General features: G+C 36.7%; 1 protein-coding gene across 1 annotated transcript; it reads left to right on the forward strand.

Moving 5' to 3' along the window:
- Window positions 1–6,732: 6,732 nt before the first annotated feature.
- Window positions 6,733–12,122, forward strand: ttc29 (tetratricopeptide repeat domain 29). The gene is made up of 10 exons (XM_058410380.1): window positions 6,733–6,811; window positions 6,913–7,080; window positions 8,585–8,677; window positions 9,405–9,628; window positions 9,711–9,896; window positions 10,196–10,408; window positions 10,645–10,730; window positions 10,812–10,903; window positions 11,324–11,447; window positions 11,579–12,122. Exons 2-10 carry the CDS (start codon window positions 7,010–7,012, stop codon window positions 11,846–11,848), a joined length of 1,359 nt encoding a protein of 452 aa, XP_058266363.1. The 5' UTR covers window positions 6,733–6,811; window positions 6,913–7,009; the 3' UTR covers window positions 11,849–12,122.
- Window positions 12,123–14,663: the final 2,541 nt, after the last annotated feature.

Here is a 14,663-nt window from a genome sequence, read left to right on the forward strand (position 1 = left end):
TATCTATCTATCTATCTATCTATCTATCTATCTATCTAACTGTGTTAACAGTTTTACTATCTATCTGTCTAACTGTGTTAACAGTTTTACTATCTATCTATCTAACTGTGTTAACAGTTTTACTAACTATCTAACTGTGTTAACAGTTTTACTATCTCACTATCTAACTGTGTTAACAGTTTTACTATCTATCTGTGTTAACAGTTTTACTATCTATCTATCTATCTATCTATCTATCTATCTATCTATCTATCTATCTATCTATCTATCTATCTATCTATCTATCTATCTATCTATCTATCTATCTATCTAACTGTGTTAACAGTTTTACTATCTATCTGTCTAACTGTGTTAACAGTTTTACTATCTAACTATCTAACTGTGTTAATAGTTTTACTATCTATCTGTGTTAACAGTTTTACTATCTATCTGTCTAACTGTGTTAGCAGTTTTACTATCTAACAGTGTTAACAGTTTTACTATCTATCTATCTATCTATCTATCTATCTATCTATCTATCTATCTATCTATCTATCTATCTATCTATCTATCTATCTATCTGTGTTAGCAGTTTTACTATCTATCTATCTATCTATCTATCTATCTATCTATCTATCTATCTATCTATCTATCTATCTATCTATCTATCTATCTATCTATCTATCTATCTATCTATCTATCTAACTGTGTTAACAGTTTTAGTATCTATCTGTCTAACTGTGTTAACAGTTTTACTATCTAACTGTGTTAGCAGTTTTACTATCTAACAGTGTTAACAGTTTTACTATCTATCTATCTATCTATCTATCTATCTATCTATCTATCTATCTATCTATCTATCTATCTATCTATCTATCTATCTATCTATCTATCTATCTATCTATCTATCTATCTATCTAACTGTGTTAACAGTTTTACTATCTATCTGTCTAACTGTGTTAACAGTTTTACTATCTATCTATCTATCTATCTATCTATCTATCTATCTAACTGTGTTAACAGTTTTACTATCTAACTGTGTTAGCAGTTTTACTATCTAACAGTGTTAACAGTTTTACTATCTATCTATCTATCTATCTATCTATCTATCTATCTATCTATCTATCTATCTATCTATCTATCTATCTATCTATCTATCTATCTATCTATCTATCTATCTAACTGTGTTAACAGTTTTACTATCTATCTGTCTAACTGTGTTAACAGTTTTACTATCTATCTGTCTAACTGTGTTAACAGTTTTACTATCTAACTGTTAGCAGTTTTACTATCTAACAGTGTTAACAGTTTTACTATCTATCTATCTATCTATCTATCTATCTATCTATCTATCTATCTATCTATCTATCTATCTATCTATCTATCTATCTATCTATCTATCTATCTATCTATCTATCTATCTATCTATCTATCTATCTATCTAACTGTGTTAACAGTTTTACTATCTATCTGTCTAACTGTGTTAACAGTTTTACTATCTATCTGTCTAACTGTGTTAACAGTTTTACTATCTAACTGTTAGCAGTTTTACTATCTAACAGTGTTAACAGTTTTACTATCTATCTATCTATCTATCTATCTATCTATCTATCTATCTATCTATCTATCTATCTATCTATCTATCTATCTATCTATCTATCTATCTATCTATCTATCTATCTATCTATCTATCTATCTATCTAACTGTGTTAACAGTTTTACTATCTATCTGTCTGTGTTAGCAGTTTTACTATCTAACAGTGTTAACAGTTTTACTATCTATCTATCTATCTATCTATCTATCTATCTATCTATCTATCTATCTATCTATCTATCTATCTATCTATCTATCTATCTATCTATCTATCTATCTATCTATGTTAGCAGTTTTACTATCTAACTGTGTTAATAGTTTGACACTATTTGAGTTGAACAACATTATATAATATCAGTCTTTTCAGTGGCATTATAGGCGTAATGTAAGGCGAAATGTTACACAAAAAAAATCTACTTTTAAACATTAGTTAAGAATAATGTCATTGTCTTTTTAAGAAAACCCACAAAGGGCACAGTAGAAAAACCTGAGAACATGAACAGTACAAGATACCAGGATTTCTCTACGTGAGTACACAAATAAAAGTTGAATTGATGTTACTGTATGATTAACGTGCACATGTATAATAATCTGCAACTCTATAACATGAATACAAAATGATGTTTTTCATGTTTTTGTTTTTTTTTGTCTAATTATCTGTTATTTTTGAATGAACAGTGTTGACAGCTATGACTCGGATACAGAAACTTCCCAGGATATGGTAAGAGAGGCATAACTGTGATTGATTTTTAATATTAATTTTGTGGCAATTTAGTCATTGTGAAACCGAATTTGGACAAAATTCACATTGTTTGTTAGATACGATGTGATTTAAATGATCATTCTTATTAATTAATACGTTATTAGTTCATCAATGAATTTATCTAATATTATATTATTCAAATATGTTTCATTATAATATAATATTATTTATTCTTATTAGGAGAGTTTTATGAATTCAAATATGATTGAGTTTTTATACAAAGTACTGTTAAAAGAAAATAAAGTCTGAATTACAAAATTATATAAAACTTGTCTGTAAATTAGTGCAGCAGTTAAGCAGGTTAAGTTGAGGTGTGGTTAAGTGGTGACTAAGTTCACACATCACACCTCTGGGTTTGGGGTTTGTGGGATTCCTCCTGGTATTTTGGTTTCCTTCCCAAGTCCAAAGCATTGTAGGCTCTTAATTGACTGTAGTGTGTGTGAAATGGGTTGGCACTCTGTCCAAGGTGTCTCTCGCTTTGTGCCCTGAGTTTCTACAGAAATGGATGTATGAATGTCAGGAAATAGGTTTAACGCTCATATAATTGCTTAGATCATATAATAGCAAGTGCTAGATAAATTGAACTTTATTTAAGATGTTAAGATGTCCTTTTTTTTGCTGTATACAACATTTTGTGTCTTCAATTTTAAGTATCAGCAGAGGACCGGAGAGAGACGAGCGGTTAAATGGAATAGAAGACAGGAGAGCGAGAATATGCAAATCGTTCAGGATGAAATAAATAAGATACTCGGGGCGAAGCCTCTGAGCAAGGAGGAAAAAGCTGAGCTGGAATATCTCCGTCTCAAGCACAGGGACCGCATCCTGAAATCCACCAAAGCCGAGGACTTGGGACCACATGTTGAGGAGTGCATACGCAAATTGAAAAGCCAAACAAGAAAAAGAAGCACTCTGAGACTAAAACAGAAGCAGAGAAAGGTAAGGTCCAAGACAATTTATCATCAAAAACTACACGAACCTACATATACAGCTCCTGAAGTATTAATACTCATTCATACTCACAGTATAACTTGTGCAGGGGGAGATACATTATATTATTTTATCCTACAGGGTGATGCCTTGTGGACTGAGACAGTGACAAGATGCTCAGAGAACCGGAGGAGGCAGAAGAAACTGGATGTAAGCTAGTGTATATGTGTCTATACATTTTCCCCACAGTGCTTTTCTTGAATTCTCCAATCTGATTGGTCACAAGGTGTTAAGAAGTTGTTCTTTTTTATACCAGCAGCTCATTCAACTGTTATTTCTCATTTTAATGCTTATGGTTGCTATAGTAACAAGCATATATGTGGACACTCTACTTATTCAAAATGATCCATAATTTAACGTACAACTTAAAATTGATGGATGGTGAGAATTTTTGTAAGGAAACATTAACATTTCTGGAAGGAGTCTCCAGTGTCAGTGTTTTGTTTTAGTCTTTAAGTAAAATGACAAACTGTACTTTTTGGCTTATTGACTACAAGCGAGGCAAACAATAGAGGCCTGTGAGAGATCGACTGTACATTATAAAGAGAAATACCTTCTCTTGCAGTGATCTACAACAGCGATCGAGTGTAATGAATTTTAATGAATACAAAATTGTAAACTGACAAATTTATGTGTTAGAAAAGGAATAAAAAGTTTTAGGACATCCTGTTTTTTGGAAATTATATAAAAAAAACTGAGCCATAACTCCTACTTAATGAAAATGTCCCTAAGACATGAGCCATGATTGTAATTCGAATCTTTTATACATTTCCAAATATCATAATAGTAATAGGTTGTGGGGCAGTAACAGAGAAGTGAATTCAGCTGTTTTACACCTAAACCCAGAGTTACTCCCTTTATAAAATAGAGCAATGTTCATGAAGAAAAACAGGAGTTAGTTAGTTAGTAATTAAATATTTCGTTCATTACAGGTACAGTTCAGTTTAGGAGCGGAAGACATTCAGTGCATGATTCAGGAGTCTATAGAAAATGAAAAAGCTGAGCAAAAAGAGAAGGAGAGGATGAAGGAAGAGAAGGATTTAATAAAGGAGAGGAAGAGGCAGAGGCAGAGAGGACTAGAGAAAAAGAGAGATTTGGAAAGATGGACGCAGATGGAGAAATCGTTCGAGGAAATGAAGAGAAGGATGAACATGGAGGTAGCAAAGTTAAAGGAGGAGCTGGAAATAGAGAGAGACAGGAATAAGAAGATGGCAAGGCAAGCCAAGAAAAGGCAGCAGTGCCTCGAGAAACAGGTTAGGATGTTGGAGATAGAAATTGAAGAAATGAAGAAAAACGCTCCGTCTACATCAAACGTAGATGTGAAGGACGGCAAGGAAGGTGTTTTCACAGAGAATAAACAAGAGGCTAGGACGAGAAGAAAGACACAGGCAGAAAGAGAGAAGGAGGTGGTGGAAGGCCAGAGGGAGCAACAAGAAGCTAGAGATAATGAGTGTAGTCACTCCAGTGTCCACGAGGAAGGGTCATGGCAGAAAATGAAGAGGCGTGCTATGGCTTTTTTATCCTGGATCTGGAAAGGACTTAGATGTGTCGGATCGGCTTTCGTATGGTTATATAATTTTCTTGATAATTTATAGCCAGTCATATAACATATAATTGCCTCTCCAGTGTCAACCGAATGAGGATGGGCTCCCTTATGAGTTTGGTTCCTCATAAGGTTTCTTAGGGATAAATACAAATAAATTTAAATGTAAGTCTAATATTAATCTTGAGCTTATTGTACTATGTTCTGTAAAGCTGCTTTGAGACAATGTCCATTGTTAAAAGTGCTATACAAATTGAATTGAATATTATATATGTGGCATCATCCAAATAATAAAAGTTGATCCTTGTGAAAAAATGTAAAGTGTATATTTGGATTAAAATCTGTACATATCTTCCAAAGTCTTCATTATCATTTCTTTTACTGTCTTATATAGTTCACTTATTATAGAGTTCTCTATATATCTTACACACTGCATCTCAAAATGAAGTCTTGACGCAACCTGCTAATTACACGTGAACCCGTTTGAAAACACACTTCCACAAGGAAATCTAATTTGTTGTTCACTTAGATCCTTTACATGCCACCAGTGGTTGGAAATGTGTTTTACTTCATAGGATATTGCACATTTAATGCCGCTCTGTTGTGGCTTTTATTACAGTCGCTGAAAGCTGGTTAATAGATGTAACTGTGCTGTTTCCTTTCACACAAGCGCGGCTGGTCTCATAAATCTGGCACAGATAAACTCTTTGTTCTGTGGCCAGTATAAGTTAGTTTAGTGCTGCCATGGCAAGAAAAAACAATCATAAATGAGTTTCTAAACTTTAATATGGTTGTTCAAAGAAATCTTGCCCCTTATTTTTGATAACAGGGAACATTTCCTCACACACACACACACGATATGTGTCAGTACATTTACTAAGAAAATGAAGCCCTGTTAAGTGGTAAACTTCCATCCAGTTTTTTTTCCATATAAACACACAAATTGTTGGTTGGAAAGAGTTGACAGGCTTTACTAACAAACACAGCTGCTCCTCATATTCAGAAGAAGCATGGTTCATTCATATTAATAGTGGTTGCTTTTCTCAGGAGTTGGCTGAAGTCAGTAAATGTCTGACCTTCCTGTGAGGTCAGCACTTTCACAGACTGTAATGTAGGGCTTCTTCATGTTTTGTCACCAGTGGCCCCCTTTAGCTGTAAAATAAATTTCCCACTCAGTATAGATGTCATGAAAATTATTTACATAATAAAGAATATTCACATGAATATTTGACAATTGGCACTGAGAGAACTACTTGTTCATGAGGTAAAATAATTAAATTGTAAATTATCAGACCACCTAGTTATTCTGTACAGACCTCCAGGGTTCTCCAGGCCTATTTTAGAGAACCACTGATGTACTGTGCCAGTTAATTTGTTTAACATAAACCAGTGGAGTGCATATTCGTTGCACTTGCAATAAAAAAAAAAAAAAACCATTAGTTTCTTGTCACATAGGAATTGATGCAATAGAGAGTATCCAGAGAATAGAGTATATAATCTATAAAAAGCAATATCTTTTTATCTATAACAAACTGTATCTTTAAGGCTCAGACACAAAGCCCGTCGCCTATGTTATATTTTAAAGTGAAGTGAAGTGCTTTTCATAAAGGAGGCCGCAAGGGGGCGCGAATGAGATGGGAGAAAAATGTCAGCGTGTGTCTTTACCTAGTACATTTCAATTATTCATTAAAATGTATTTATTGATCTATTTCACAAAAGCTTAAAAAATGTGGTGAGTTAAATGCGTCAAAATATATAAATAAAATTTATATATATATATATATATAAAATGAAAATAAGTGGTGAAATCACCAGATTAGAAATTGGGGGCTGCTTGGACCTCGAAGCGCATAGCGCATGCGCGCATGTTGCTATGACGACGCGTTCTCACTTTCGCCACATAAAACAAGAAATGCGGATAATCTGGTAAAACAGTGAGCTGCAAGTAAATAAAGTTTTAAAACTTTCTTTAAAAGTACTTTTTACTTTTTATTGTCTATATCTTTTTGCTAAATAACATTTTTTAATTGTTTGAAAAACTTTAAGGCGCACGAGACATAAGGTTTCTCCACCTGTGTTGTTATTGTCCTCATTGATCTGTGGGGAAAATCTGACCGCCTGTGGAAAAATAAATCATAACCAAATGGCTTCAGCTTCGCATCAGAAAACACGATTTCTCCCCGATATCAATGAGAGGAGCCCCGTCAAAGAGAGGTACAGCATCATATAGTACCACCGCTATTAACTCTGGAGAAGGAAGCCTAGTTCTACAACTAGTTACAACACTACTTATAAATGTTTTATAGCTATACGACTCTTAAGATGTCTAATTTCAAAGACTGGTTAGTAGACTACATATAGGACTGTCATAGTTATGGTTATTACTCTGGTTAGAGTTATGAGTCTGCTATAATTATAAGTTTACTTAGATCAGTCTATTCTAGTTATTCAGCTGGTTAGACATCTGATATGAGTTTGTTAGAAGACTGATTTGTGGTTGTTAAGACTTCAGAAGACTAGGTGTAGGATTGTTGTTGACACTGGTTAGAGACTAGTTGTATATGTTAGAAATCTGTTGTTGCTGGACTGTTTAGAAGACTAGTCATATAGGTTATAATGCTGTTGTTGGACTGGTTAGAAGACTAATTGTATAAGTTATTAGGCTATTGTCGGACTGGTTAAAAAACTAGTTGCATAAGTTATAACGGTGTTGTTGGACTGGTTTGAAGAGAAGTTGTTTAAGTTACACCGATCAGGCATAACATTATGAGCACTGACAGGTGAAGTGAATAACTCATTATCTTCTGATCATGGCACCTGTTAGTGGGTGGGATATATTAGGCAGCAAGTGAACATTTTGTCCTCAATGTTGATGTGTTAGAAGCAGGAAAAATGGGCAAGCGTAAGGATTTGAGCGAGTTTGACAAGGGACAAATTGTGATGGCTAGACAACTGGATCAGAGCATCTCCAAAACTGCAGCTCTTGTGGGGTGGTCAGTATCCATCAAAAGTGGTCCAAGGAAGGAACATTGGTGAACTGGTGACAGGGTCATGGGTGGGACAGATCCAACAGATCCAACATCCAACAGATGAGCTACTGTTACTCAAATTGCTGAAGAAGTTAATGCTGGTTTTGATAGAAAGTTGTCAGAATACACAATGCATCAGAGTTTGTTGTGTATTGGGCTGCATAGCTGCAGACCAGTCAGAGTGCCCACTTTGACCCCTGTGCACCGTCGAAGGCGCACATGAGCGTCAGAACCGGACACACCAGATACCACAGCACACCTTCAGGGATCTAGTGGAGTCCATGCCTTGATGGATCAAGGCTATTTTGGCAGCAAATGGGGACCAGCACAATATTAGGCAGGTGGTCATAAGGTTATGCCTGATTGGTGTATAAAGCTGTTGTTTGATTGCTTTGAAGACTAGTTGTATAAGTGTGGTATAGTTATAGGACTGACTGGAAGACTAGTTCTAGGACAATTATAGTTATAACCCTATTTTAAGACTTATAAGACTGGCTATAGAACTAATTATAAGTCTTAAAATAGTCTGTTCTAGCTATATCTGGACATTGTGTGCTTCTGTCCTTCCTCTTACTTATTGAAACTTAGTGTTTTATTCTCTTTACACCAGCACAGTGAGTATGTCATTACACTGAAGTGATTATCTACATATAGCTGCTTACTTTGTGTTTTTTATTTGATTTTACTAGCCTGCAGGGAACAAAAATGAAAAAGTTTGACCGAGGCTCTGCTGAGAGAGAGAGGATCCAAACCACCACCATGAGCGCAGATGAAATACTGCAGTGAGTATTTGTTTCATAGGGACACTGGACAGATAGTGAAGGTCCTACTGTTCCCACATCCTATGTGTAGATCCTCAGCTACAGTAATAAAAGACTTCTAATCAAAATTTAGCACACAGCTTGTTGTGTTATAATTGGACCAGTAGATGGCGCTGCAGGTCAAGTCAATAGATTCAAACGCACCAGTTCACAAAGTATACTGAATAAACGTATTTGAAAAAAATTTCATACCCATACATACTTGAAGAATAGATTTATTTATTTATTTATTTATTTTTAAAAATAACTTTTTCGAAGAATATTTTACTAATAAGAATGTTGTAGGGCATTGGTGGCTCAGTGGTAGGTTTCTCGCCTACCATGCGGGAGGCCTGGGTTATAATCCCAGCCCCTGGATGCAGTACCGGTCCCAAGCCCAGATAAAAATGGGAGGGTTGTGTCAGGAAAGGCATCCGGCGTAATACCTGTGCCAAGTTGTTGTACGGACCAGTTCCTTCGCAGTGGCAACCGACCCCTCACACAAATAGGGAGCAGCCAGAAGTTATTAAGAACAAATCTGTGCTATTTATTTATTGGAGCAACTAGAAATCACACGTACACAACGTCCCTCACAGGTGACATCACATCTGTTGCTAACAATTAACACCTATTTTGGTGACATCACATCCTTAACATTTAGGATTTTTCCTAACCTTTATCCATCTTGAAAAACTGTCTCTTCCCCCAGATTCCGACACAGTCTGCACCAGAATCTTTGCGTGTCCATGCTGCAGGAGGGATTTCATCTCTCCTTTAAAGAGTTTTTCTCTTTGCTGCAGCGCTGGAAGGCTGACCGTTCAGCCGCTGGTCCGGACAGCAAGCTGTGGTTGAGACGCCCTCTGGAGGAGCAACCACACAAACTGGAGATGCTGAAGGAGCACCTGACCCTTGCCGAGGCTGCACAAAGAGCCGGTGATACTGCAGCCAGGGGAGTAACACTTAACTCTACTGTGATTGAATAAAAATACAAATCTTTTTCTTTTTCATTCTCTAGATCAATATGTGGAGGTGTATGAGAGACATTTGGCCCTGGCAAAGTTTTTCTCAGAGCCAGATGACATATGGCTGCGTGAGCACTTTTACAATCTCAGCCTCAAAGCTGCTCATAAAATCAAGGTGGACTCCAGCAGGAGGGAGGCTGAGGCCAATGCCCACCTTGCTCACCTGTATTTAGAGCGAGGTAACACAAAAGTGTAATGGAGTTGTGAAGCTTGACACAATTTACTGAACTGATTCTTTCAAAGTTTTTGTTTTAATGAATCAAAAACAAGCTGACCTAGATTTAAAATAGTTTTTGTATCAGGAAGAAGGTTCTGACACATGCACCAGGATATGTTGGTAAAATGTTAGTATATAATAGTAATAGTATAGTAATAGTAATAGTAATAGTAATAGTAAAAGTATAATAGTGTAGTAGTAATAGTAAAAGAAATGAATCCACACCTCCTGTGTGTGTCTGTGTGTCTCTGTGAGTTACAGGAGATTTGGAACAAGCACAGGAGCATTTTGAGATGTTTCACCGTCTGGCAATAGGACAGTCGTGGCAGGATGAGGGTGGAAACACACACCAGATTCGTGCGTGTGAAAGTCTGTGCAGGGTTTACACAATGCTGGCACAGAGACAGCTGCAGTGTGGAGATTACCCAGCGGCCATTCAGCTCCTCAACCAGGCCTACGAGATGGCTAAAGAAGGCAAACACACACACACACTCACACACACACAAAAAGATATAGTTTGGTTACAGTGACAGCATCAGCACATATCTAATGGATATTTGGTAGATAATAATAATAATAATAATAATAATAATAATAATAATAATAATAATAATAATAATAATAATAATAATCATCATCATCATCATAACAATAATAATAATAATTAACATATTTCTTCTATACTGTCTTTCATCACCTCTTTCCTTCAGCTGGTGATAAGAAAATGGAGGGCGAGGCAGCGTACAGAATCGGACTGGCCTATCAGAGCATGAGCAATCAAACAAATGCGAAACAGGTTACTGACCTCATATACACAATCACACAAACACACAAACACACACACACACATGCATCAAACTGTTTGGTTTTTTTTTAGTTCCTAAACATGTTCATGGAAATCTCCACTGCACTGCAAGACATGGAGGGCCTCGGCAAAGCCCACAAGGCCACTGCTAAATCTCTGGAGAGGTGCACACATACACACACACACACGCACACGCACACATGCTTTTTAAAACAAATGTATAACTGCTGATAAGGTGAAACCTTGTGTAGAAGATTTATTTCAATATTTCTAGAAAGAGTCTTCAGTGTCTAGAGGGAATGACTGTTATATAGCTGCTATAATGTGATATAATGTGATAACAGGAAGTAACTTGTCAGATGTTCCCCAACTTAAGTATAAATTGTTTAAAATATGTGCTATGTATTTTTAATTGCTTTGAAATAATAGGAATAAAACACATCCAAACATGCGGATATTAGAAAGTAACCAACCTCCAGTTGACTGCTTTGTGTCTGGCGGCAGCACATCACCCCACCACATGTATGGGGTTTTATTCCTTACATAATATCTCTGTGTGATATTTGATGTTGTGTGTCTTGTAGTGAGGGTAAAATTAGTGAAGCCATCGAGCATCTACAGAAATATCTTAACATTTGTCAGGAGAGCAATCAGCATGAACTTCTACAGGATGCTTACATGTGCCTGGGGTCCATATACATGTCCAGAGTAAGAAAAATCACCTGTGTGTGTGTGTGTGTCTGTGTGTGTGTGTGTGTGTGCAAAAGAGAGAGAACATCATTTGTCCCTGTTGATTGCTGTTTTTGCTGAGTTAAATTTTGTTATTTATTTGTGTGTAGGGTCAGTATGAACAAAGCATTGAGTATTTTACCCCAGCCTTTGAGACGGCATGCCACTTTGACTCAAAACCCGGCATTGAGAAAGCTCAGGTGTGTGTGGGCATTGCCCGAGCTCATTCCATGCTGAGGGTGTACACCAGCAACTTGCAGAACAACAGGGCAACCAACATCTCTGCACTCATCTCCTGGAAAGAGACACGAGAGGAGAAATTCCACCAGGTGCTGTGTGAGTCTGCTGGATCCACACATTGCAGCTCGACTAATGACTAACACATACCCCACTGACTAACACATACCCCACTGACTAACACATACCCCACTGACTAACACATACCCCACTAACACATACCCCACTGACTAACACACTCCCCACTGACTAACACACACCCCACTGACTAACACACACCCCACTGACTAACACATACCCCACTGACTAACACATACCCCACTGACTAACACACTCCCCACTGACTAACACACACCCCACTGACTAACACACACCCCACTGACTAACACACACCCCACTGACTAACACACACCCCACTGACTAACACATACCCCACTGACTAACACATACCCCACTGACTAACACACTCCCCACTGACTAACACACACCCCACTGACTAACACACATCCCACTGACTAACACATACCCCACTGACTAACACATACCCCACTGACTAACACATACCCCACTGACTAACACACCCTACTGACTAACACATACCCCACTGACTAACACATTCCCCACTGAGTAGCACATACCCCACTGACTAACACATACCCCACTGACTAACACACACCCCATTGACTAACACATACCCCACTGACTAACACATTCCCCACTAAGTAGCACATACCCCACTGACTAATACATACCCCACTGACTAACACACACCCCACTGACTAACACACACCCCGCTGACTAACACATACCCCACTGACTAATACATACCCCACTGACTAGCACATACCCCACTGACTAACACACACCCCGCTGACTAACACATACCCCACTGACTAACACACACCCCACTGACTAACACATACCCCACTGACTAACACACACCCCACTGACTAACACACACCCCACTGACTAACACACACCCAGCTGACTAACACATACCCCACTGACTAATACATACCCCACTGACTAACACACACCCCACTTACTAACACATACCCCACTGACTAACACACACCCCACTGACTAACACACACCCCACTGACTAGTTCTATGTGTGATAAATTAAAGTCTTCAGTTGCCAAAACTCATTGTATCCAAAAGTACTTTATCTTCAATGTTAATAATAAATATTATGATAAATACACATATTTCTGTTTCTTTTTTATTTTTTAACATTGCTTTTGTTCATATCTGTATTGAAAACTAGCTTAACCCCGATCTTTTCTTACTCTTTTTCCACAAAAGATATATTGATGAGATATACTCATCACCATGGCACCTGTTAGTGGGTGGGATCATTTGTCCTATCCAATCGTCATCTTTTTATTTCATTATCGTGGTTAAGCTAGTTTATATATATTTCTGTTATTGCACTTATATAAGTGGCCAATAGGGGGCAGAATTGCACAACATTTTAGGCTGTGGCACATTATACAGGAACCACGAAGTGGAACCACAGTCAACCACGAAATAATTGCAATTAAAGCAATTAGGTTGATATGTGATGATACGGAAATAATGACTACATGTACAGAAAACAAGACAAAGCAGCAAAATGAACACTCCTGTTAAGTGAAGCATGAAATTGAATTGTGGAGGAAACACAGAGGTCATGAAATATTCAACACAGACATGAAGAAGTGGGATACAAAACATGTATACAAAACATACTAAATATATAAATATAAATATGGGATAATAATAATAATAATAATAATAAAAGCTTTTAACACATATCCGTTTACATATGATGCATACCATCTATATCTTTTATTTATTTATTTTTTATAACACACCGGCTACACACCACCAATTGTCAATTATGTAGTTAGGTATAAACTTGGGACTAGGCTTATAAATTTCAGGTTGCCATGTTTGCCAGAATCCTGTACATGTAGGAATAGTATTAATTTAATTAATAGTATTCATTTGTTCAAGTATTCTAGTCAATTGTCTGAAATTGTGATAGTGACTGGTGTTTGGACCCCTTTCCATTTCCTTAATGGCACAAGCCTATAGATGATGCAACATCCTTCTGCATTTCTCTCACCCTAGGCTTACTGGAAGAGGGTCAGCTCTTTAACCATTTTTGTTGCTGTTCCTGGAAGAAATATTTCCCTCCACGAAGAACCTCCCACATAATGTAAGTGCTGATGGTAAGTGGTATTGTGACATCATGGAAAAAAAATGATTAAATGATTTCTGTGTCATCCAAGTGGTGCAACAGGAAAGCGTGCACTCTCAAGAATAATCAAAATTTCTGCTATTATTCTCCATTTTTGTATAAAAGTAGACAAATTCCTGCACCATTTTTGATTTAGTGACTAGTGTCTAGAAAGCAAAAGTGTTGCAAAATCATTTCCCATAATAACAGCATGTTTCAAAAGTGTTTAATTCCTCTTTTACTATAGCAATCTGCCAACGCTGGCATATCTATTTATAGATACAGTGAATGTTGTAGAATGTCAAGTTAGACCCTGTTATCACTTCAAGCTAAAGCAGCTGTAAAGAGATGTTCTCTCTCTCACCAGCCACACTTTATCCTGTCTTGACTGTAATAAAACAAAAAAATTCTTATTTTCTGCTAATCATGTTCCTAGAAAATTCCCAAAGAATGAGCCGGAAAGAAATGTATTGAAACAGCTTTCCCTCATACACTGAGACTGGAGACTCCTTCCATACATGTTACATAAAAATGTACTGACAGAAAACACAATTTCAGCAATTAAAGACTATTAAATACATGTTACACAAAAATTAAGCACCTTAGTATCAAGACTTTTTAAACCAAGCAGAATTGAGAATTCAGAAGTGCTGCATTTAGCTAAATGTGTATTATATTTTGCTTATTGCTACAGTTGTTAAAAATGTCATTTATTAATTGAAGCGTTTGTGTTA

This window comes from Hemibagrus wyckioides, linkage group LG15 (genome assembly GCF_019097595.1).
Source record: "Hemibagrus wyckioides isolate EC202008001 linkage group LG15, SWU_Hwy_1.0, whole genome shotgun sequence".
NCBI lineage: Eukaryota > Metazoa > Chordata > Actinopteri > Siluriformes > Bagridae > Hemibagrus > Hemibagrus wyckioides.